The sequence below is a fragment of the Sarcophilus harrisii genome, chromosome 4, assembly GCF_902635505.1.
Source record: "Sarcophilus harrisii chromosome 4, mSarHar1.11, whole genome shotgun sequence".
Lineage (NCBI taxonomy): Eukaryota > Metazoa > Chordata > Mammalia > Dasyuromorphia > Dasyuridae > Sarcophilus > Sarcophilus harrisii.
The window spans coordinates 71,276,036-71,289,206 of record NC_045429.1 but is presented as its reverse complement, the minus strand read 5'-3'; the positions used below and the strand labels follow the sequence as shown (position 1 = coordinate 71,289,206).

At 36.0% G+C, this 13,171-nt stretch overlaps 1 protein-coding gene across 5 annotated transcripts in view; it reads right to left on the bottom strand.

The window, feature by feature from the left end:
* Nucleotides 1–13,171, bottom strand: part of RGSL1 (regulator of G protein signaling like 1) — a 103,929-nt gene that overhangs the window by 36,086 nt on the left and 54,672 nt on the right. For all 5 annotated transcript variants that reach the window (XM_031936996.1, XM_031936997.1, XM_031936995.1 and 2 more), the window contains one exon: nt 2,257–2,453. In XM_031936996.1, coding sequence (XP_031792856.1) covers nt 2,257–2,453 — 197 coding nt within the window. The remainder of the gene's footprint in view (nt 1–2,256; nt 2,454–13,171) is intronic.

The following is a 13,171-nucleotide window of genomic DNA, read 5'->3' as shown; positions in this document are numbered from 1 at the left end:
CAATATTTTAAAAGTTAAGTGGTCTCATTCAATTGGAGATCTTGCCCAGGGGCATAATCACCATCCTCTGTTGAATTTGAGATTAGTTCTTTGAATTGCTCCCAGCACAGGGGCCTGGGAAAACCCTGAAAAAGCCTCAGAAGGTTATATAAAAGTTGACTCTGAACCTCTAATCTTTGCAGAAGTCCTAATGGAATTTTGCCCACTGCTGAAGATATTTTCTTCTCAGTGTTAACCCACTTTTGCTATATTCCTAACAGGACCTTGCCCACTAAGAAGCCTGTCTTCCTAAAAAACTGTCTTCTTAGTGTAAATAAATCCCATTCTTTGCCACAAACCTTGGGCCTGTATTTATTGGGGCTTGCAAATTCTTTTGCAAAGCCTCTCACTGGCCAAGGGGATCCTCATTGCTATTAGGGGATCTCTTACCCTCAATGCTCACACCTCATCACAATTATGTAAAAGATTTCCATATTAATAATTTTGTGGAAGAATGCATAATAAAGAAAGAAAGCAAGAGAGAGAGGCAGAGAGAGAGGGCGGAGGGAGAGAGAAAGAGAGAGAGAAAGGAAGGAAGAAAAGAAAAAAAGAAAAACAAAAAAAAAGGAAGGAAGAAAAAAAGGAAGAAAAAATAGTGTACTTCAGTCTGTAGTCAGACATCATCAGTTATTTTTCTGGTGGTGGATAGCATCATTTCTCATGATTGCTTGAATCACTGAATTGCTGAGAATAATATTGCTCTTACCACTATGTGCAATGTTTTCCTGGTTCTGCTCACTTCACTTAAGTTCATTTAAGTCTTTCCAGGCTTTTCTAAAATTATTCTTGTCATTCTCATAGTATAATAATATTCCATCAAAATGATATACTACAATTTGTTCAGCTATTCCTTAATCGATGGGTATCCCTTCTATACTTGGCCACTACAAAAAGAGATACTACACTTATTTTTGTACAAATAGATTCTCTCCCCCTCTTTTCTTGATCTCTTTGCAATACAAACCTATTAGTGGTTTTGTTAGATCAAAAGGATGTGCAGAGTTTTATAGCCCTTTTTTCATAGTTCCAAATTGCTCTCCAGAATGGCTGAATCAGTTTATAACTCTATCAAAGTGTATTGTCCTAGTTTTCCCACATTCTCTCCAACTTTGATCACTTTCCTTTTTGTCATCTTAGCCAATCTGATAGGTGTGAAGTAGTACCTCAGAGTTGTTTTAATTGCATTTTCTAGTCAATAATGATTTAGAACATTTTATGTATGTATGTAGAACAATGTATGTATGTATATTGTATATTGTAAATATACATTTACTATAATTACATATTTGTCAGAAAACTGCCAATTCATATCTTTTGACCATTTATCAATTGAAGAATGACTTACATTCTTATAAATTTGACAGGTAAATTATTTCATGCTTTCCTAATTTGCTTATAGTATCATCTTTTATGTCTAAATCATATACCCATTTTGATCTTATCTTAATGTAGGGTATGAGATGTTGGTCTATACCTACTTTTGTTAAATGTGAGAGGAGACCATAAGGAAGAACACTGGAGGACCACAACTAGGAAGAGCAGCTGCACTCTCTCAATACCATAACTAAGAAAGACAGGACCTAGTATATAGCTGATCTATATTTTGTAATCATTTTGCAAATCATATTTTTGGAGTGAAATTAGAATCAGGTTAGACTCTAGGATTCAGGAATGTTAGATATCTGGACTATCCAAGAAATTTCCCTAATGTCAGCATGTCTCTGAGTGCTTTACTATGTTAACCAATGGCAAGGTTGCTAGAATAGAATAGAATGACAGAAAAATCTTTTATGATAAAAAAAATTACAGAGATAGTTCAAGTTGCAACTGATGGGGAAATTCTCTGAAACTGTCCCTATTATCCTTGGATCATGTCTAAGGGAACCAGACATGGTACTTACTTAAACTAAACTTTCTTTGCTTGACATTCATTGATTTTCAAAACATCTCTTTTTTTCTCTCCTCTCCTTTCAAATTCAATCTCTCAATGCCCAATCCCTACACATAACCCTATGTTCCAGTGATACATGGTGATAAGACTATCTCTGTGATCAATGGGCATTTTTTTTCCCTGGACTTTCTTATAGACAGTAAGATATATATGACTTGGATTGTAACCCTGTCTTGCAGAATTTCATATTTAGAAAGCATTGGTAAAACCTATACCCACTCTTGGAATGAAATTTATGAGGTAGGGGTTGGGTTGCAGTTTCATACCAACATCAGAATCTTTGTTATGGAAGAAAGTGTTGAGGATGGCATCAACGAGAGCTTTTTGTGCTTTTTCATTGGGTTCACTAGAGGCCTTCTGCATAGCAAGGATGAAAGACAGCAGATTCTCAGCCTTGTTTGCTCTAAGGAATTCCTTGAAGTATTCTAAATGGACAGGGTGATGGAGGACATCCATGAGATTCCTGGAAGACAAGAAGACAAACTAAATCATTTTTTCAATGGGGGTATAGGTTTTCATGTTATGATTTGTAGAATACTGCATTTGGATTCCAAGGCCTGAGGTTTCTATCCTGGCTTAGTCATTTTACTAACAGTGTAACTTTTGGCAAATCACATCAATTTCTCTGGGACTCTTTTTCTTTATCTGTAAAGATAGAAAGTTAATGCCTAAGGTTTCTTAATTCTAAATGATATTATCCTTTTATTAGTGGGGCAGTGGAGTAGGGACAGGAACAGAAGGCTTTAGGAAATGGATTTAGGTTTTGATGCAAGAGTCAACAAAATCATGAGTTTTAAAGGCCCTTAAAGACAGAGATGGAGACAGAGACACAGACACACATAGAGACAGAGAGTGACAGAGAAGGAGAGAGAGAAGAGAAGGAGGTGGAAGAGAGGGGGAGAGAGAGAGAGAGAAAGAGAGAGAGATAAAAGCGAGGGAAGAAGAGGGAGAAAGAGGGAGCAAAGGGAGGAAGATATTAGAGAAGCATCAATGAGACTAGAGGTATACTAGTTTGAGTTGGAGATACATAAATGAATCCAAGTATCGAGGGCTGTGTGCAAGGCTGAGAAGTTTAAACTTTATCTAAACAAACAGGAAGCCATTGAAGGTCTCTGAGTAGGAAAGTGTCTTGTATAATAACAATGTTTGGAGAGATTATCTGGCAGAATTGAAGGTGAGCGCTTCAGAGAGAGGGAGATCCCTTGAGTGAAGTAAGATAATGCCAGTGAATGGGATTTGGCTTTCTGGTCTGGACCATGACAAAGCATTAGAAGGAGGAACATTTGGCTATGACAGCCTAGAGTAGTGGAAAGAGCACAGGGTTGGGAGTAAGAAGACCTGTATTTGAATTCTAACTCTTCTATTCTTTCATCTAAGAAAGTCTTTTATCCTCTCTGGCCTTCAACTTCCTCATCCAAAAAACAATCAAGTTGGCCTAGATAACCTCTGAAGCTCTCCAAATATAGATGCATGATTTTCATCTGTAATAATATGGCTAAATCTAAGGAAACCCAGAGAAATGAAAGCATTTCCTTACAGAACTGATTAGATCAACATATATTTTAAGCTGAAAATGATATAAAAAGAAAACTTCTCAGAAACAGCTTCTAAACCTGATTAGGTGCAAGAAAAAGGACAAATCTCTCTTCTCTTTCTCTTCCCCCTATTATCTCTCTCCCTAGTTCTTTGTCTCTGTCTCCCTATTTTCTTTTTCTCTCTCTCTGCCTCTGTTTTTGTCTCTGTCTCTGTCCCTCCCTTCCTCTCTTTGTCTCTGTTTCTCTCTCTGTCTCTGCCTCTGTCTCTCTCTCTCTCTGTCTGTGTCTCTCTGTCTCCGTCTCTCTTCTCTCCTCCCTCCTCATTTCTTTCTCTTTCTCTCACTCTGTTTCTCTATCTTTTCTTTTTCAACCTTTATCTTTTTCTGTCTTTTACCATGTTTTTTCTCTGTCTCTCCTATCAGTAAGAGAAATATAAATTATACCCTTTGCTTTAAACATATATACAAAAATGAACAGAGTGTGACCTGTGAACTTGTTATTTTCATGCTCATATTTTCATGCATAAATGAAACTTCATAGGTATCACTAGAACTTAGTGGAATGGTCTTTATGATTGTTTGCTGGAAGGGGTAAAGATTTTAAAATGCACACAAATGAAATGCAGAAGTAAGGATACACACACACACACACACACACAAACACACACACACACACACAAAGAATAGTGTAGGAAGATTAAAAGCTCTGAATAGGCTCAAGCTTTTGAAAAATTCTAAGGGAAACACAAAGGACTTACAGAGAGAGGGGAAAAAAAAAGTTATATTAGGTTACAGGAAAGAAAGAAGAACAGCCCCAGTGTTAGGGCCTGTGAAGGACTAAGGAGAAGTATATGTTCCTATGGCATCAGTGTGGCAAAATGGAGATTGAGTTTTGGGCTTGAAGTTAAGGACGTCTAAGGTCACTAGTTGTGAGGTTGCATTTAGCCTCTGGCTGCTTTATTTTTCTCAATTGTAAAATGGGGATAATAGTTGCATCTACCTTTCAAGGTTGTTGTGAAATCAAATTCATTTATATTTATAAAGCACTTATCCCAGTGCCTGGCACATGATAGGTAATAAGTGCTCATCCCTTCCTCCTTCCCATGAACAGAGACAGACACAACAGAGTCTAGGACTTTATGGACTAGACCACGCCTCTGGCTTACACCTACTCCCTCCCCCAAAACAAAGAAGGCTCTTACCAGCAACTCCCATTTTTTAAGTCCACATGCAGATAGCACCAATTTACTGAGCTTTAAAATTCTCAGGAAGAAACACTAGGGAGCTCCACAAATTCACAAATGGAGATGTAGACGACAAGGATCCTAAGACCACAGGGACCAAATTGTCCCAATGTGCTATATCCCTTGACCATTGCTTCTGGAATGGATTCCTTATGTTCACTGAGATGAGCTTTCCCTGCTTTCTGCTACCACTACCACCATGAAATGACTAGTAACAGCAGGTTACTATTCATATGACCATTCTAGGGTTCCTATAGTGGCAGGTCTTAGATTGTTGGATCACCAGTGGGGTGAGGCTTGGCTGCCTCCACATGTAGACACTCCTCCCTCCAGTGATGAGTCAATGTAGGAGTACAGTTGCCCTTGTCTGTTAGGGTTGAACAGACAGAAGTCTGTTAGGCTTGCTCACGCCACAGACATAGCAAAATGACACAATGACTGATGATGGATCAGTCTGAAAAAGCAATGCTCACATTCTTGTTTTAGTTAGACCTCTGAACTCCTTGAAAGAGAACTGGACCTGGTTTTATGAGACCTATATTTTATTCTCAGGTGTGATATGTCTTCCTTCTAAGATAACCTACCATTTACCCTGTATCTACTATGCACCTAGTTATTTATGTTTCCTTTTAAAATATGAGTTTCTTGAGGGCAGGGACTATATTTTTGCTTTCATTCGTATTTTTAGAGCTTATCACAGTGCCTGGCATATAGTAAGAGTTTAATAAATGCTTGCTGACTTTGTGACATCAGAAAAAGTCATTCAACTTTGCTGAAGACCAGTATCCTTCCCTGTTTAGTGGGGATAAGAATGTGAGTGCTTATTCCACAGGCTTGCTATGAGGGAAGTGGTTGGTAAATCTTCAGGTGTTACCCAAAGCAAATTCTTGTTATTTTCTAAAAAGGAGAAGGAGCTTTAGATTGGAAAGAATGAGACAAAAATGAAGGAGAAAATTGAAATCCAAGATAAGAGACAATACAAGAACACTTAACTGTTCTTAAGCTGGTTCTTGTGAATCACATGAATTCAATCCTAGGGTACCTAAACAATAGGTGGCATTTAAATAGTGCTTAAGTTTTGCAAAATGCTTTCCCTACATCATCTCATTTGATTTTCACATGAGGAAAAGTATTAAGTAATTTCAGTGGTTGGCACAGTACCTGGCACTACTAGGTGCTTAAAATATTGGATAGAATTAAATCTAAGTACTATAGGTATTATCACCCTTTCTTTTACAGAGAGACAAAATTATTCTCAGAAAAGTTAAGCAACTTGTTACATGGTTGATAAAGCTAGGAAATTGAAACGCAGGATATACAGGATTCAAAACCTAGTTCCTGAGCTTGAACACCAAATCCAAGATTCTTCCCATTCTACCACCAACTTGTACATTTTAATGCTATCTATGAAGTTTGACGAAACATGGATGAAAAGAGAGGTCCCATGGGACAACAGGTGAGAAATGTTTTCAATTTCTGACAAGGAAAAGAAAAAGATTCTGAAAATTATGGACTTCATATTAATCCCTCACAACAACAACAAAAAACACAAATGCACTAGTAAAGAAACAACTATGAGCAGAATACATTTGTCAAGAAGACATGACAGATTTTTAAAATTTAATATTTTTTCCAATTACATATAAAATGATTTTTAACATTTTTCTTCAAATCTTGAATTACAGATTCTTTCTCTCTTCTCTCCCCTGCATTGAGAAGGTAAGCAATTTGATATAGGTTTTACATATGTTGTAATGCAAAACACATTTCCATGATACTTATGCTGTAAAAAAAAAACACAGACAAAAATAAACCCAAGAAAAATAAAGGATGTTAAGAAAAAATGTCTTTTTTTCTGGCTCCAGAACTTCTTTCTCCAGAGATAGACAGACGTTCAGAATTTTCTCGAATCATCATATTATTGAGAAGAGCTATATTATTCATAATAGATCTTCATACAATATTGCCTTTACTGTGTACAATGTTCTCCTAGTTCTGCTCACTTTATTCAGCATTAGTTCATGTAAGTCTTTCCAGGCTCTTCTGAAATAAGGCTGCTCATCATTTCTTGTAAAACAATAGCATTCTGTAATATTCTCTCTAAAATGTAATGTTCTCTGTTGAGGTTCTCTTGGGGTCTCTATGAGCAGCCTTCGTTTCAGTTCAGTAATCACCACACGAGTAGCTAAGGGTTAAAGTCCAAATCCTTTATTGTCTCCTTCAAAGTCTTGTCTCCTTCACTTGGGGCTCAGCTAGTTTTTCTAGATGCCTTCCAGATCTTGGTTTCAGTGGAGAAGCAAAGGAGGACAGTTCTCATTCTGGATGAGTTTATCCAAGTTTATATGCTCTCTTATCAAAGATGTGAATCTTATAGAACTATATTAAGTACTAAGTACATGTACTGAACTAGAGAACTGTTAAGCACCATGCTAAATAACTACAGACTTGGCACCTTGTTTCAAGTTCTGGCCCATAACAGCATTCCATTCCATTAATATTCCAGAATTTATTTAGCCATTCCCCAACAGATGGGTAGCCACTCAATTTTCAATTCCTTGCCTCCACAAAAAGAAGTGCTACAGTTTTGCACATGTGAATTCTTTCCCCTCGTGCTCATCATTTCTTATAGCACAATAATATTCATCATAATCATATATACAATAATTTGTGCAGGCATTGTCTAGTTGATAGACATTCCCTAAATTTCCAATTCTTTCCCACTGCAAAAAAGAGATTCTATAAATATTTTTGTACATGTAGATCCTTTTCCTTTTTAAAATAAAAAATCCCTTTAGAGAGTGGTACTACTTGGTAAAAGGGAATACATGGTTTTATAGCCCTTTAGGCATAGTTCTAAATTGTTCTCCAGAACAGCTGAATAATAGTGCATCAGTGTTTTAATTTTCCCAAACATTTGTCACTTTCTTTTTCTGTCATATCAACCAATCTTACAGGTATGTAGTGGTAGCTCAGAGTTTGGATTTCTCTAATCAATAGTGATTTAGAGCATTATTTTAGATGAATTTAATTGCTTTGAAAACTGCTTGTTCATATTCTTTGTCCATTTACCAATTGAGGAATGACTCATTTCTATACACTTGACTCAGTTCTTTATATATCTGAGAAATGAGGTCTTTATTAGACAAACTCAATGTAAATTTTTTTCTCAGTTTATGATTGCCAACTATGTATTCCCCTCCATATTATTTTCCCCATCTATCCCACTTTCTTATCTTTAACCCTATCCCTTCTCAAAAGTGTTTTGCATCTGAATTTTATCTCCCCCAATCTTCCCTCCTTTCTACCAGTTTTGTCCCCCACCTTAACTCCTTTCCTTCCTACTTTCCTGTATGCTAAGATAGATTTCTACAATAAGATAGATTTCTGTGATAAGATATACCCAACTGAGTGTGCTTATTATTCCCTCTTTGAGCCAATTCTGATGATAAAAATTTATTTTATCTATCTGGAAGTATGAACAATTTAACCTCATCAAATACTTTATGGTTTCTCTTTTTTTATGCTTTTCTTGAGTCTTGTGTTTGAAAATTAAAATTTATATTAAACTCTGGCCTTTTATCAGGAATACTTAAAAGTCCTCTATTTCACTGAAAATCCATTTTTCCCTTGGAGGATTATTGCTGAGTGATTCTTGGTTGTAATCCTAGCTTTTTTTTGACTCAAGAATGTTATATTTCATTCCCTCTGCTCCTTTAATATGGAAGCTGCTAAATTTTGTGGCTCCTTGATATTGAAATTGGTTTTTTTTGTGTGTTTTTTAGCTACTTGCAATATTTTCTCCTTGACCTGGGAGATCTGGAATTTGGCTATTATATTCCTAAAAGGTTTCATTTTGGGATCTCTTTCAGGATGTGATTAATGGATTGTTTTTATTTTACCCTCTGTATCAGGACAGTTTTTCTTGTTAATTTTTTCAAGATGATGTTTAGGCTATTTTTATTTATTTATTTTTTAAATCATGGCTTTCAGGCAGTCCAATAATTCTTAAATTATCACTCACAGATCTGTTTTCCAGGCCAGCATTTCCAATGAGATATCTCATATTTTCTTTTATTTTTAAATTATTTTGATTGTATTATTTCTTGATATCTCATTAATGTCCATTTGCCCAATTCTACTTTTTTCCCCCTGAGGCAACTGGGGTTAAGTGACTTACTCAGGGTCACACAGCTAGGAAGTATTAAGTGTCTAAGGCTGAATTTGAACTCAAGTCATCCTGACTTCAGGGCCAGTGCTCTATCCACTGTACCAACTAGCTACTCCCCAATTCTACTTTTTAAGGAATTCTTTCTTCAGTGGATTTTTGTATCCCTTTTTCCATTTGGACAATTCTGTTTTTGAAATAATTCTTATGTTCCTTGGATTTTTTTGTGCCTCTTTTTAACATTTGGCCTGTTCTGGTTTTGAGGCTGTGTGTCTCTATGTGTGTGTGTGTGTGTGTGTGTGTGTGTGTGTGTGTTTGTATGTCTCTTTAATGAAGCTCTTGCTTTTTTTTTCATGATTTTCTTGTATCACTCTCATTTCTCTTTCCATTTTCCCCACCTCTCTTACTTGATTTTAAAAAATCCTTTTTGAGTTCTTCCATGGGCTGGAGTTAATTCATATTTTAATTTGAGGTTTTGGATATAGAGGTTTTGATTTTGTTTTCTTGTTCTGAGTTTGCATTTTGATTTTCCTTGTCACTATAATAACTTTCTATTGTTTTTTCCTGCTGCTTTTCTGCTGTCTGCTCATTTTCTAGCCAATTTCTTAACTTTAACTTTTTGTTAAAGTGAGTCAATGTTTCCAAGAATGAAAGGGGCAGTGTCCTAAGCTTCAGGATTCTTGTGCAGCTTTTATCAGAGGCAATTCTAGAGACTTGTAAGTTTTTGGTTTTTTCAAGATGATATGATTTAGAGGTATATTTCCTACTCTCCTGTAATGTTCACTGGTCCATAAGCTCTCTTTTCCATGCTGGAATTGTAAATAGGGGCTCTGCTCCACTGCAGTCACAAGGTCTGGTATGCTAGAACTCCTCCTTGCCCTGGAACTGGTATCCAGGTCTGCCAACAAAGGGACCCTTAGTTGTCTGATGTCCTTACTATTTGTGGATGAGAACTCCTGAAGGCACAGCTGTTCTGCTGATTTGGTCTCCTCCAATAACTGCTCCTGGTTGGCTGGGGCTTGGTTTATACTGGCAGAATCTGCACCAAACTGTGATTCACTTTTATCCTGGCATGACAGACCTTTTCTTTGCCTTTTAAATTTTCTTGGGATAAAAAATTGTTTCACTCCATCTTTTTTTGGGTTTTGTGACTCTAGGATTTGCTTTGAGCATTATTTAAAAGTGTTTGGAGGAGTTTAGAGGAGAAGGGAAGTTTTTGCCTTTTCTCTATCATCTTGGCTCCACCTCTGAAGTCATGACAGATTAACTTAATTTCAAGGATGTATTTAAGTCTGCTTGTACAATCTATTATGATCCAGTTGTGAAATTTTCATTGTTAGCATTTACATTTCAGAAATCAGCAAATATTAATAATCAGAGCTTAGATTTATTGTCTTGTTGATAGTTTAGACTTAAGTGATGGAGAAAATGTAAATGAATCATATTAAACTTTAACATATATTAGAGAGCTAGTTGTTAAATATTCCTAGATCAGCAAAGTGCTATCATCATATATAGTCTGCTAGACTTTAAGCATGACATTTGACAGTTCCTCAATGTATCTTCATGGAATAAGAGGGAGAGAGATTTGTGGGCTGGTTGGTAGTGCATTGAAAAAGAGTTCTTACTGGTGGAATGGTATGCTTAGTGTTTGATTAATGAATAAGTGTTAAATAAAGGAGATGTCTAACAGTGTTTGTTTTTTCCCCAAGAGATTTATCTTTTAAATATCACTGTTACTTTCAAAAAAGATTTCTCGACACCTCTTGTAACAAAGAATTATTGTAAAGAAGAACAAATAAGCATGCCTGATAATGTATGAATCATAATATACTTAGTGAGAGATAGAAATCATGCTTCACTATTACTTCATTGAAGTTATGATCAATCATTTCATTAATCAGAGTTTTTGGAGTCCTTCATTATATTTTTCTTTTACATCATTGTGGTCACTATCTAATTTTTTATTTACTAATTTTGTTTACTTTATTCTGCATCAATTCAAATAAGTCTTCTTAAGTTTCTCTGAATTCTTTTTATCATTTCACTTTATGAAAGAGATAAAGATATAAGCATTTAGATAAATATAAGATGACTTTGTTAGCTGTGAGTGATTGTTTAGAGAGAAGAAACTCTGAGTAGAAGATTATTGCAATAGTACAGATAATTCATGATGAGTATGTGAATTAGGGTGTGGTCATAAGGTGCGAGGGAAAAGTTATAAATAAAAAAGATTTAGAACGTGAAAATAATTAGAGGGAATAAATGAGAAGGAAGAGTCAAGAATTACTCTGAAAATTCAAACTTAGATAACTGCAAAAATGATGGCGCCTTCAAAAATCAGGAAGTTGATAGAATAGGAAATAGAGCAAGAAATGGCTTGGAGAATCCAGTAGGTAGTTTATATGAAACTGGAATTTAAGAAAAAGATTGGCTAAAATGTAGATTTGGAAATCATTTGTGTAACTAATATAATTGAATCCATATGGAGGATATCACTTAAGAGAGAGGGCATAGAGAAAGAAGAGGGTTCAAGACAGAGCCATGAGAAATTAGGGGGTAGGAAATAAGAAGGCAATCTAGGAAAAGAGACAAAGAAAGAGTGATCAGACAGGCAAGAGGAAACCTGCAGTTTGTTACTGGATCCATACTAAACGTCTTTCCAACTTATAACCTTATGAAATGTATTTTCTGTGGATACCTTGTATCATAAACACAATAATGTGGTAGAGTAAGACTTACATAGAAAATGGAATGAAACAAGTTTGCGTGTGTGTGTGTGTGTGTGTGTGTGTGGAGAGAGAGACAGCGTGATGTAGGAGAAGGGGCATTACAGAGACATAGATAAATGAAAAGAGCTGCACTTGAGTTAAAAAGTCAATTGTAAAAACCCCCAACCAAAAAGCCCCCTCCCCAATAATAAAAAAAAAAATTAAAAAATCAGTTGCACAGGAGAAAAGCATTTAGATCGCAGTTTATCTGAAAAAGACATGGAATTTTTTATGTATTGCAAATAATGTGAAATGGCAGACCAAAAAAGTTCACGTGATCATAAAGGTGGAAAGAGCTAAAACGTAGCTTTGGGAGCCAGGATATTGGTGAAGCTAAGGAGGCTTGAATTAATCCACCAAGATCCTATAAAACCAACTGAAACTGTTGTGAGCAAAGATGTTACAGAGTGGATGTGGGATCTGGATGGGGGACATTTGGGCAAGGAGGATGTAAAATGAACTTTAGGACTGTAATAGGGAATTCTTGGGATCTTTTCTTGCTTGCTTATTTCTTTAAAACTTTTTGCCCGGGACTTTTCATCTGCTTTTATGTTACTCTGAACTGCTTTTTAACTGTCTTTTTTATTGTTATTTAATTATTTCAGTAATATCTTCATATTTTTATGACTCCATTTGGGGTTTTCTTGGCAAAAGTAGGAGTGTAGTTGGCCATTCCATTCCCCCCCCCCCCACTCATTTTACTGAAGATGAAAAAAAACCCCTGAATAAACAGGGCTAAGTGACTTACCCAGGGTCATACTGTAATGACAGAGAAACTGAGGCAAGAAGAGATTAAAAAAATTTTTTTAATGTGGAGAGTTTAAACTAGCTGACCAGAATGGGAATATACTTCCAAAGCCTTCAAGCAACTGAGGCACACTGTTTATATAAGTGTTTTTTGGTGTTTGTTTGTTTTTTTTTTTTAGCAAGCAAAATACACAAGCAAAACTGCCATTAGTCTTGCAGCTATTGTTATTTTTACTTCAAAGAAAGGTCAGGGAGAGAGGAATTAAGTTGGTATGTACAGCTTGGAAATTATAGCTCAGGCCCCATCAGACAGGGGACTAGGAACATTCTTGGATAGATAGGGACTATAATGAGGGCATAATTGCAGGACACGACAATAATTCTATTCCCAGGGTAGTTTTAGACAGGGATGAAGTCAGAGGGGTAAGCACCTAGAGAGTGTTTTTTCCCTAATCATCTTTAAAATTCAAATACTTCAAATATAGAATGGATTGTCACAAAAAGTGATCAATTCCCCATTACTAGATAAGGTGATCTAAATCTATGAAGATCTATGGTGATCTTCTAAATCATATTGCTTCTTTCTTCCCTTCTACAACTAGCTTTCATAATTCTATGATCCTTTAATGGATTCAAGGGAAGAGTGACTTCAGTCAAGAATTGTAGTTCTTTAGATGAGGAGTAGCAAGGGTCTGGATTAGTGTGGAAATACCGGGAAGG